Source organism: Panicum virgatum, chromosome 2N, assembly GCF_016808335.1.
Source record: "Panicum virgatum strain AP13 chromosome 2N, P.virgatum_v5, whole genome shotgun sequence".
Classification (NCBI taxonomy): Eukaryota; Viridiplantae; Streptophyta; class Magnoliopsida; order Poales; family Poaceae; genus Panicum; species Panicum virgatum.
Genome location: NC_053146.1, coordinates 60,725,850 through 60,737,510, shown reverse-complemented (window position 1 = coordinate 60,737,510; position 11,661 = coordinate 60,725,850). Strand labels below are relative to the sequence as shown.

Here is an 11,661-nt window from a genome sequence, read left to right as displayed (position 1 = left end):
AGTTTTCATACTCTGTACTGTAAAATTTGTGGAATATTGCATTCTCTGGACTGCTTTGTCGATCCTGCTTCCAGTGGTTTAATCGGGATTTTACCCGACAACACTGCCGGATTACTCCATTTTAAATGCGTGCTAACCCTGATTGTCATTTTGATGATAGTTAGCGCACTTAAACCAAATTAATTTAGGCAGGGCTGCCACGAGCACTTGGCTGCGCCGGCGGCGATCACAGATTTGGAGGGCCCCTTTTGCCCACGACGAAGAAACAATCGACGACGACAAGGACGTCCGGCAAGGCCAGCAACTCCATCGCCAACTCGCCAAGTGCATGCCTTGTGCGCCACCGGCCGATCGGTTAGTGTATGTGTGGCGCCGCGCGACGCACTTAGGAGATCGAAAAAGCGCATGGATTATTGGCAGTGGCAGTGGCTTATCGGGTAGGCCTGCAATACGTGCTTCAGATTACCTTGCTTTTTCTGGCCGGTCGCCGGCGGCCGGCTGTGCGAGTGTGTCCATCGATCCCGTTGTGGGGCGTGCACTTTGGCCCGTTGGAACATACCGGCCGCATTCCTACTCGGACAGCAACACCACCCCACGTACGTACACGGTTCCATTCAGCGGCTCTCGCAAAGCGCCATGTGCCGCAAGGAAGTATCTGCATGCGCAATAGATCAGCTGTGTCGCTGTCAGTAACGCCGGGTCCCAACTGTACAGACACCCAAAGGACTTTATTCAGTGTCGATGCTTTACTGCACGAATTTTGGCTTGCAATGGACACATGTCTGGCTGGGTACAGTCTACTGCAGCCTCGCCCTGTGCACGTGCCACGTATGCAATCGATCCCTTGGCTTGCACCCGGTCCTGAAAGAGTGACAGTCAACCGTATGTCCGTATCATCCGTCATCTGCAATTAACATACTCTTTAGCTCTTGGGGCATTGCACCAAGTTCGTTGAAGAAAAGATCTGCCAAAGCACGCACGCGCGCAATTCGCGGCGGAGAAAGCAATTGTTCGAGAGGTGCGTGGAGATCATATCACTACAGAGGGAGCGAGAGCGAAGGGACGCATGTGCGCGGCCCTGCATGATGTTCTACCTGATCATTCCATTTCCGAATACTATACGATGTGCGCGCGTGCATCACGGATCCGTCCAGCCGGCCAACCCATCCGCCACGAATCGCGATTCCATCGCAACAGCTGTTGAGCGGTGGGCGGAGTCTGCTCGGTCGCGCGCGCAGTTGTCGCATCACGGTCATCGGCCAGCATCCCGCATGGCCGCGCATCCATTATTCCTTCAGCTCATGAGCTGCCTGCTCGTAGCTTCAGCCACTCCGATCCCCCCGGGCGGCCGCAATTACTGGCGTGCGTTAAGCTTAGGCTGTAGCTATATGTAATATAAGCTCCGTGGTCTACCTAGATACGGCTCTCTACTTGCCTCTGCAAGTGTGCATCGCAACCCCAAAGAATAAGGTTAATAATTATAATTATCTATATCATACCTTTTTCATCTACTAAATATTCTAACACATACTCTAAAATATACATTTTCATTATCTAGTTACAATTTCATTTTGCATCACACCTCCATATGTATTTGATATATATTTAGTTTAACTATTTGTTTGTCAATTGGTATTCTTATCTCTTCCATCGTATATGAATATATGGTGACATATATCATAGGTATTATTTTTATATAAATAATAATATAAATAATATATTAATAATGATAGTAATAGTAATTTAGAATTTTATATTAGTGCACTTTAATATTTTATTATAATTATATAATTTATATTCATATTTAGAAGTAATTTAACTTGTAATAATAATTACATAATTGTATAATTTATAGGCAAATTTATAGGGGTATTTGTTTTATTTTTATAATGGTATAGGTGGGTAATTGCACAAAGATTAGGGGGTTACTTTAGATTTTTTATAATGGCCGAGGCGGGTAATTTAGATACATATTTAGAGGGTTATTTTAGTCTATGTTCATAATAGCAAAGGTGGATAATTTATTAGAAAAAATAATAGATCCAATGCTTATTATAATTAGAGTTGTTGGATTGATGACCGGATGTTTCTGATTTTTTGAGAATTTATAGGATTTCTCTATTTTTTTAGATTGTCCACCTAGGATCCTATGTGGTTTTACGTGGAGGCTCCAAATGAGCCTCCAATTAGTAATAATTTTTATATAAATAATATGTTAATAATGACAAAAATAGTAATTTAAAATTGTATATTAGTGCACTTTAATATTTTATTATAATTATATAATTTATATTCATATTTAGGAGTAATTTAACTTGTAATAAAAATTACATAATTATATAATTTATAGGCAAATTTATAGGGGTATATTTTTTATTATTATAATGACATAGGTGGGTAATTACACAAAGATTAGGGGATTACTTTATATTTTTTACAATGGCATAGGTGGGTAATTTAGATACATGTTTGGGGGTTACTTTAATCTATTTTCATAATGGGAGAGGTGAGTAATTTATTAGAAAAGATAATATATTCGATGGTTATTATAATTAGAGTTGTTGAATTGATGGCTGGATGATTCTGATTTTTGTGAGAATTTATAAGATTTCTCTATTTTTTTTAGATTATCTACCTAGGATCCAAGTGGCTTTATGTGAAGGCTCTAAATGAGTCTCAAATTAGTAATAGTAAGATGCCGGCCGAGTATGGTACGTACTCATGCAAATACCGTGAAATAACTAACCCACCCCTGGTTAGGAGCAAAGTAGGGAGTGTCCTGGTGAGCTCTTGTGCTGACTAGCTCTAGATCATCTTCAGACATCCATCGATCTCTCGTCGTTTGCTCACTGCTGTCAGCTTCAACTGAAATTCCGTTTATTTGGAATAAAATAAACAGCACTCAACTCCATTGCCGCGGTGGAGGATTCCCATGTCACCGGCCGATCATATCATCGGCCGTCGATCCGGGGAGTGCAACCTGGCTGCTGCTACGTTTGCCGCGGCCAGTTGGCTGCCTCAATAGAATATAGGCGAAGATAGGCCTGCCTCTCCCAAAAACAAATCAAGATAACAAAAGAAACGTAATCACCTGCTGGCGCCATTTGTATTCCTCCTGCCTCCTGGCAGGATGACTGTTTGTCCTACATACGTTGTATTACTTTCCGTACGTGTCACCATATATTCACACAGTTTCAGGCAAAAAAAACAAAAAATATACTTTTACTACTCATAGGGTTGTACTAGCACGCAGCAGCATTGGAAAAGAAAAAGGCGAGGGAAAAAAAAGAAGGAAATGGGTGGAGTTGGGGGAAATACTCGCACGCTTGCCTGGCTGCCTCAAGTGCAAGTGGCGGCAGCGAAAGGACGCAGCCATCGAATGCATGAGTTGAGGATATCCGCCTGCCAAATCTTTTCTCACGAAAACGACCTCGAGGGAATAAACAATTCGATCTTTCCTCGCTGCTTTTTATGGATCGATCCTCGAGGGACTTCGAAATTCGCTGAGAGAACGCTCACAAAGATTCCAATGAAGACCTCCAAATGCAGTATTTACCAGAGAGCAACAATTTCGTAAGCAAGGCAATTGTACTAGACATTCCATAAAACTCTCGTGTTTTGAAAAATACTACAAACTACTCCGGGTACGAGGCAGCATGGCTAGGATGCTAAAAACCTACAAGTAGCTCATTAATCCATACGAAGTTTTGCACGCGAGACATTAATTAGCCACTTGGCAAAGTATAGTTTGGTCAAACATTGCCAATCAAGTGGTACCTAGTTTAGCCATAGTTTGGCAGCAATGTAAATACTTTACCAGATCTGCTCAGTACTCCTCCGAGACACTGGGGACGCAAATTGTAACATCCAAAAATTTACCAAATTAAATCACGTGCTAAAATATTTCTTTTCAAAACTTTTTCATCGTTGAGCTCATTTAACCCTAACCCTAATTCCTTCCCAGAAATTTTCGCCGTCCCAATCATCGTTCCATCATTTCTTCTCCTTTTTTCCGCCGACCGTACCACTCCCTCTTTTTTCTCGCCGCCGTCCCATCCCACGCCGCTCGGCTGCCTATCGTCCACACGCGACCGCCGACCGCGAATCCCGCCGGCGTGCTCTCTCTCTCCTTTTCTTTTTCTTTTTCTTTTTCTGTTTCCTTTTTCCATTTTCTTTTTCCCTCCTTCCCCTCTCTTCCTTCTCTCTCTCCTTTCCCCCGCACGCTGCAGAGCAGCTCGCCGCCGCGCCGACCCTGCTCCTCGCACGCGCGCGCGCGCACCCGCTCCCGACTGCCTCCACGCGCTCCACGCGCGCCCCCACGCGGCCGCGCCGCTCGCCGAGCCGCTCCCCGACTCGTCCCGTCGCCTGGCCGCCCCGCCGCGCCGCCCGCCGAGCGGCACTTATCGCACAGCGCCCCGCCTCGACGCTCGAGCCCGCACAGCTCGACACTGAGCTCCGCAGCCGGCCCCTCCACGTGCCCACTGCCTGAGCCGTCGCGTCGCCGCCGCGAATCGTGCCACCGACGCTCGCAAGCGGCCGAGCGCCATTAATGGCGCCCCTCCGAGCTCGCCGGCCGCCACCATCGCCTCGCTCCTCCTCCACCACCTTACTCAGCCTATAAATAGGCTCCCCGCGCAGCTCATCTCCCCTACGACCTCCACCGCCGCTCCCAGCTCCCTCCCCAAGCTCCCAGCGCCGCCGCCGCACTCAGCTCTGCCGCCGCCGGCCTCCGCGGACAGCTCCCCCCCCCCCCCCGCTGCGCCCCAACCCGAGCCGAGATAGGGGATAGAACCCTCTAGATCCCCTCTCGCTTTTCCCCCTCCCCTTGATGCCGCCGTGCCTCCAGGACGCCGGTCCAGGGCCGCCGCCACCCGCCGGCCGTCGTGGCCAGGCCGCCTCGGACCACCTCCGCCCGAGCCGCGGCAGGGGATCGGCTCCTCTCACTCTCCTCTCCCTTTTCCCCCTCTTCCCGAGCGCCGCCTTTCCCTAGCTCACCGGCGACGAGCACTGCCATATGCCCCCCTCCTTTGTTTCCAGTGACGGGAGGAAGAGGAAGGGCACATTTGTGCTGAGCCCCCTGCCCTTTCTTCTTTTTATTTAAGAGTCCTCCCACTCTTTAGCCTATTTGCCAAAAACCCCCTTCCCTTCCCTCTATTCTTTAAAGAACCCTTCCACTCTCTAGTTCTTTTACAAAAGAAACCCTACCTACTTTCCTATTCACAAATAAACCCTCCATCATATAAACGTATTTATAAATAAAACCCTACCCTTTTCCAGAATAACCCAAACATTCCCTAGAATTCTAATCAGGTCCTTTCACTAATTACAAACAAGTCCCTGGACCCTTGTTTAGACCCTAAACACCCCATTAACTTATTATTTCATGTGCCAAAAATCCTTCGATCGACCTGAAACTTTACCACACCATTTCTAACATAGTTTTGACCATGCCATTAGGAAACCACCCAAAAATATTACTCCTATCTCCATATCTTAATTGTTTCCGATTCGAGCTCAATGATAAAACTTTTATTTCTTTTTCTTGATTGTATGTTTGTTTGTATACGTCGTAGATCACGGTGTGAATGAGGGAGAGCCCACCGACGAGCAGCGAGTGAATGAGGACCAGTTCCGCGACCCTGAACCCGAAGGACAGTACCTCGATCAGGACTTCCCGGAAGGCTTTGAAGACGACAAGTTCAATCTCATCCTTTGATGCATGTTTTGTCCCAGTTTTTATAAACACAACCTTTTGGCCTGTTTTACTAAATTGCATATATTTTAACTGCTGAAAACATGGTTTTATAGCCACCCCTTGATTTGCTATAACCATTTCTTGACCACCTAAATTAATGTCTAAATGTGATTTGTTTGGACGTTAATCGCTGCTAGAACGCTTAGGACCTTAAACACGGTACAACTTGTTTTATAAAAGGAAAATGTGTAAGAGTGTGTGGGAAGGAAAAAATGTGGAATTTTCGAAAGATAAGTTTAGACGGGATGGATGGCACTTCTGTGTGATTTGCCAAATGGTGTGCTCTAACCTGTGTGGTAGAGCAAGGAAGGGAGATATCCATCTTGTCACAATTAAGGACCGAGTTGGTGTGTCATCTCACCTAACTCCACTATCGTGCAAACCACTCGACCGTTGTATGGGCAACGGCTTAGCATAAACCCCACTAGTTAGTCTGATAGCCATCAGGAGAGCTGAGAGCAACGGGTGACTGAGGAGAAGGGATAAGCTTTGTGTGACTTATGCCCCTGTTAAACCTAGGTGAAAGGTCGATGACCCCTTGGTGGATCCCGTGGTGGCTAGTCAGATCTAGCTAAGGTGGGTAATGGCTTTGTTGGGATCTGTACCGACACTAAGATGATCGTGCTGTGGTACCCCGCTTGTGGGTAAAGTTGCACACCTCTGCAGAGTTAAAATCTATTCGAATAGTCGTGCCCACGGTACTGGGCGAGTTACGGTGTGCTCACATAACTAGTGTTTCTTCTGTGATTGGATGGGTTGGCGTGAGTTGTTTTGGAAAAGTGTTCGGCAGTTGTGCCGTGTGCTACGGTGGATGAGGAGTCTGGTAGCAACTTAAAACTTGGATCCTGTGTGGATCAACACTACAGGTTACTCGGTATAAGAAAATTTGCTTGAAAATCATTTCTTTCAAATGAACCCCTGCATAAAAATTAGATTTCCGCAAATTAAACCCTAGCCTTATCCTTGATTTACCCTGTGTATTATATTCTGTTTATACCCCTCCGTGGGTGTGGTTGGACTTGCTGAGTACGTTTGTACTCACCCCATTCTTAATTTTTACAGAGGAAGATCCAGACTTCATTTCCGAAGACGTTGAGTAGTGGTTCCGTCCTGCACCCAACTTTGCCTGTGGATAGGGTCACCCGCTGGAAGTTCCGTATGACGTAAGACTCTGATGACCCCTCTTCGTAGTTAATGTCGTTGTGTGGGTGTTAGTTGTTATCCTCGCGTTAGTGGCGCTTCACTGCCCACTCCCGCGTAGAGTTGTACGGTGATGTACCATCTGATGTAATAAAAGTGTTATCAGCCTCCTGGGACTGATATTGTATCACTTTTAAGTCTTCTCTTATGAGGGGACGCTTCACAAATGATCTCAAAACTTATTCAAATAAATATCTTATTGAGCCTTTGAGCTCCATTTTGAGTTGCGCGCAATATATGTGCTTAAACTTTAGGGTTGCCTATTACTCAAAATTGACAAGGAAGATGTATTTAAGGCCAAATCACATTGTTTTAAAATTATATGTTCATCTTGAATTATATTGATTCAACTGCAATTAGGAGTGGTAATGGATCATATCCCTAGTGTTCTTTTCACGATCCAACTATAATTTTATATACTTTTAGTTTAAAATTATATAAGATTAGAGTCTGATCGACCCTTAGATAATCTAAGTTAAATTTATAGCCCTTTACCACCCCTAACTGCACTAAGTTACCCAAGAAGAACCACCTTTCCAGAGTACGCGTGTGGCAGGAAGAACGTGATTGTAATTTGCGAAATGTAATCGGATTTTTAAGCAAAAGCCGGCAGTATATAAAAAGCCGTACTCGCCATCATCTCCTCCCCCACATGCTCTTGGAGAGAGAGGGAGAATCTCGCGCCCTGAAAAAGAGCGAAGTGCCAGCGCTTTACCCCGGTTCCTAGTTTTGATGCTACTCCACCGGCATCATTCTCCCCGTCCCCAACGAACCAGCAGAGCTCGCATCGCAAGCAACAAACGAGGAGGAATCAGAAGCCGCTGCCGCCGCACGGGCACGCCGCAGGACCACCAGAGCCATGGGGAACGCCGCCGCGAACCGCCCTGTGAGTCCCTCCTCCTGCTAGATCACCTGCAATCTTGTCGGAGCCAATCGGCTCTCTCGCTCTCTGCTCTGGCTGCCACCATGTTTTCCTTCAGTGGAATTGGAATTTGTAGCGAATTTCGGTTCGATTTTCTTGCACCTAAGGGGATTAAAAAAAAGGTAGGACACCGGAAGTTCGGTTCCGTTTTGGTAGTAACAAGCGCGTGAGATTGATCGCTTGGTGGCGGAATTCCCCTGCGCTCTGTTCTTGCAGTTGCTCGATCGAAATGGTGAAACTGACAGCAGCTTCTGATTCGTCCGACGTGCAGGTTCTCGCTCCGGGTGATGTCGGACAATCGAGCTTCGGCGCCAACTCGACCGCCGCCGCGACGGGCGGCGGGTTCGTGGCCCTCGACGTCGGCGCGCTGTCGTCCCTCGCCGGCGACGCCGGCCCGCCGGGCACGCCCACGGCGCCCCCGAGGACACCCACTGCGGCCGCGGCGCCCCCGCGAACACCCGTAAGTCCGAGAAGCACGCGCTCTGGCTGCGAGTCGCGACGCCGGCCGGACACGGCGGAACGCGCCAAAAATTCTTTTCGCTCCGTTGCTTCCAACGCTGACTCTTTTCCCTTCCTTGTGCCCGTGCTGTGAACGCGACAGAAGGTGGTGAGGTCGCTGTCGCGGAAGGGCGACAGGAAGCCGGCCGACGGCGACGCCAACGGCACCGCCGGTACGTCGGACCAAACGATTAGCTCAATTCGCGTTCTGGTTTTGCCTCAGTGGAAAAAAAATCGCCATTTCTATGCTAATCCCTGCTGAATTGTCTTATTTTTGCTTTCTCTGTATTATCCCCGTAACTTGATTCTGATTTTACTGACAAATTACTAGTTACCGTGTCGCATAAGTGACAAGTGACATCATTGTGTTAGTGTGTGGTGATTCTAACGACGAATGGGAGGGATGCCTTCATCTTTGGGGTGTAATCTTTGGTTGTGACGCGGCCGAAAGGTGCAATCTTGGAACCGACCATGGATCCTGACCGGCTCGACCTCCTCCGTCGATGTATCTGCAGGTGGCGGTGGCGAGCGGCCGCAGCTGTTCGTGCACGTGGCGGCCGGCGACCTCGGGGACGCGCCCGGCAGCGCGCGGCTGGTCGTGCACACGCCGCTGGCCGGCACGCCCGGGAGCAAGTCCCGGCGGTTCGGCCGGCGGCCGGCGCCGTGGCTGGATCCCCGGAGGGTGGTCTTCCTCTTCGCCACGCTGTAAGAAAAACCACCACCATCCCCTTCATCAGTTGCCAGTTGACAGGTCTGACAGTTCATTTTAAAACAAAAACAAAAGCAAAAAACAGAAGCTCTGACATGTCAGCTACCTCAAGTCCTCAACATGGCAAATGACAGTAGTACGTCTTACAGTAATTAGTTCCCGGTAATAGTAGCTTGGTGGCTGCCAAAGTCGCGGTGATTAATGCTCCCACATGAAGTACCCACATGAAGTACCCAGCGTCGACTTCGCTACGGCGATGGCGGTGAAAACGACGGCGACTGACGAGCAACCGCCGTGGCGAGCGCGACGCTGCCGTGCGGAGCGCGGCGGCGTCGTACCGCCGACGACGACCCTGGCGTCCTCGGTTCATGCCTTGATGTCTCCTCTTCCTGTCCAGCACATAGGATCTCTGGAAAGAACTTGTCAGATTGCTGAATTGGAGTTACCGCCAGTAATATCTCTGATCTCGTCTGATCTCTGTAGGTCCAGCGTGGGGACCCTGATTCTGCTCTACTTCACGCTGTCCATGAGCAGGCCGGACTCCAGCGGCGGCGGCGGCGACGCTCGGTGAGACGCTGGCTGTCGAAAGCGAGGGTGTTTTTTTGGCCTTGTTCTGAGAAATTTCAAACAACAAAGTTGACTTGCGAAGGTTGAGAGGGGTACCGTAATCCGGCATAAAAGAAAGAAAGCTGTGATGCTGCGGGAGTGATCTGCAAGGTCAGCCACACTGATGGATATAGAGTGACCGGCTGGGAAGAAGGTAGCCCGAGTTTGATGGAGAAGTTTGTGATGGTACTCGTTCCTGTTTTTCTCCTTTTTTTTCCTTTCCCTTTTTTTCTGATTGCTCATAAGAGGATACATACCACTTCACAGCGATAACACATAATACTGTATTTTTCATTTCTTTCTTTTTTTTCCCAAAGACCTTTCATTTCTTTCTTATGCTGCAAATAGAATCATACAAATTGTGGTACATATCCTTACAGTGAAGACCAATTGTCTCCTCAAATGCCAATTTCTTGAAGAGTGGTACATATCTTCGATGAACCTAAACTGAATGAACGAACAAAGAATGACACGCGTAGATCACGAGATATATATTCAGCCACAAGAAAAGTGCTTGATGTTTCACTCCAGCACTCTTCTTAGTCATCAACAATAGTTACACCCGGAGGGAGTGTCATTAGTCTCTTAATAACACGTTCCTGATTAAGGCCCTAAGGACAATAAATACACAACTACAATCAATCCAGAAACGAACATCTCTAGTGGAAATGGTACCATACAGCACAAGCCTCATACTGGCGCCTTAACACAGCTTCCCTAGCTTCACCTGTAAAAGAAGGGGGAGGGGAACACATGTAATCGGCACCGAAGCAACAAGTATTAAAGAGGCTGAAAAGCTTCCCAAGGAAATAAATAATCATACGTATTTAACATCATCACCGTCAGAGTCACTCCACTTTGCAGAGCCGCAACAAGGCAAGCACACATCCAAGTGACCAGCAATGTATTCAACAGAACTGTCAGGGTGCTTCATATCAGCATGTCCACAATTGGTGCAACCATAGCAGTGCTGACCTAATATATTAAAAAAAAGGTGTCAACTTTGCAGGGTAACCAACCAAGCACAAACACATAAAATTATTGAAGACAATAAGAAGTCTTTATACAGTCATGGTTGTGCAGAAGCAGTTTGAGATACTATATATTCAAATTTCCAGAATAATGATGATGCCAAAGATGGAACAAGGGGGCAAACAAACAGGCCCAAATAGCAAAGATCATGTACTACAACCAGAAACAGATTACAATTACAAGCAGATAAGTGGATGTTAGTGCGGCCAAAGAATTCAACAATACTTAGTTTAAGGTAAAGAGTATATAACAGTATATACCATTGTCATTAGGATTAACTGTACAGAAACAGGTGATCAGCAGTTCTTCATGTTGTCCTTGTAGCATACATTTGACCTCCGCAAAGATAAGATTGTCCATGTTACAATTATTTGGACTAGAGCTTTTTTTAAAAAAAATTATTTGGGCTAGCCCCTTTACTTGTAGTGAAGTTGAGATGATAGTACCTACTCTGGTTCTCACAAATTGATGGGCTGTTCAAAACATATTTAAGTTGGGCATCATCCTAAAATATGAAGCATGAATCAGATCAGCAATTGTTACATTAGCAAGGTAATAAAGGCACAGTGCAAAAGTGCAAACAGGATAGAGACAGAGAGTGGGCACAGGAGGGAGGGAGAGAGAGCAAACCTTCAAAAGAATGTAATCCTCATTATACTTGTCCACTAAAGCTTGAGCAATTAGGCACCTTCGATTATGGGATTTCTTAGCTATATATGATTTTGTACGCTTCCTAATTGTTCCATCAGGCCAGTAAAGAGATTCCGTACAGCCCTCTCTATTGAAAACCCTCCTCCACACACCTAACTTAAATCAGAACATTCTATATGTTAAGTAGATTGTATTTTCTCAAAAGTGCAGAACACACAGAAATACCCCGCTAGCGTGCATATAAGTAAATCCAACTGAATCACATAGCGATCTATCTAAACAAGGAGG

The 11,661-nt window shown here is 46.8% G+C and overlaps 1 protein-coding gene across 1 annotated transcript; it reads left to right on the top strand.

Annotated features, from left to right (window-relative positions):
* Positions 1-7,611: 7,611 nt before the first annotated feature.
* On the top strand, positions 7,612-10,087 carry LOC120661560. The gene is made up of 5 exons (XM_039940457.1): positions 7,612-7,841; positions 8,149-8,337; positions 8,479-8,548; positions 8,891-9,080; positions 9,568-10,087. The coding sequence occupies exons 1-5, from the start codon at positions 7,815-7,817 to the stop codon at positions 9,653-9,655; spliced, it is 564 nt and encodes a 187-aa protein (XP_039796391.1). The 5' UTR covers positions 7,612-7,814; the 3' UTR covers positions 9,656-10,087.
* The last annotated feature ends 1,574 nt before the right edge of the window (positions 10,088-11,661 follow it).

Bases quoted from the DNA above. Each gene is read 5' to 3' on its own strand.
- LOC120661560 (XM_039940457.1), top strand. From the start codon at position 7,815: ATGGGGAACGCCGCCGCGAACCGCCCT. The intron at 8,338-8,478 runs GTAAGTCCGAGA...TGAACGCGACAG, and splicing joins CGGCGCCCCCGCGAACACCC to AAGGTGGTGAGGTCGCTGTC. The intron at 8,549-8,890 runs GTACGTCGGACC...ATGTATCTGCAG, and splicing joins CGACGCCAACGGCACCGCCG to GTGGCGGTGGCGAGCGGCCG.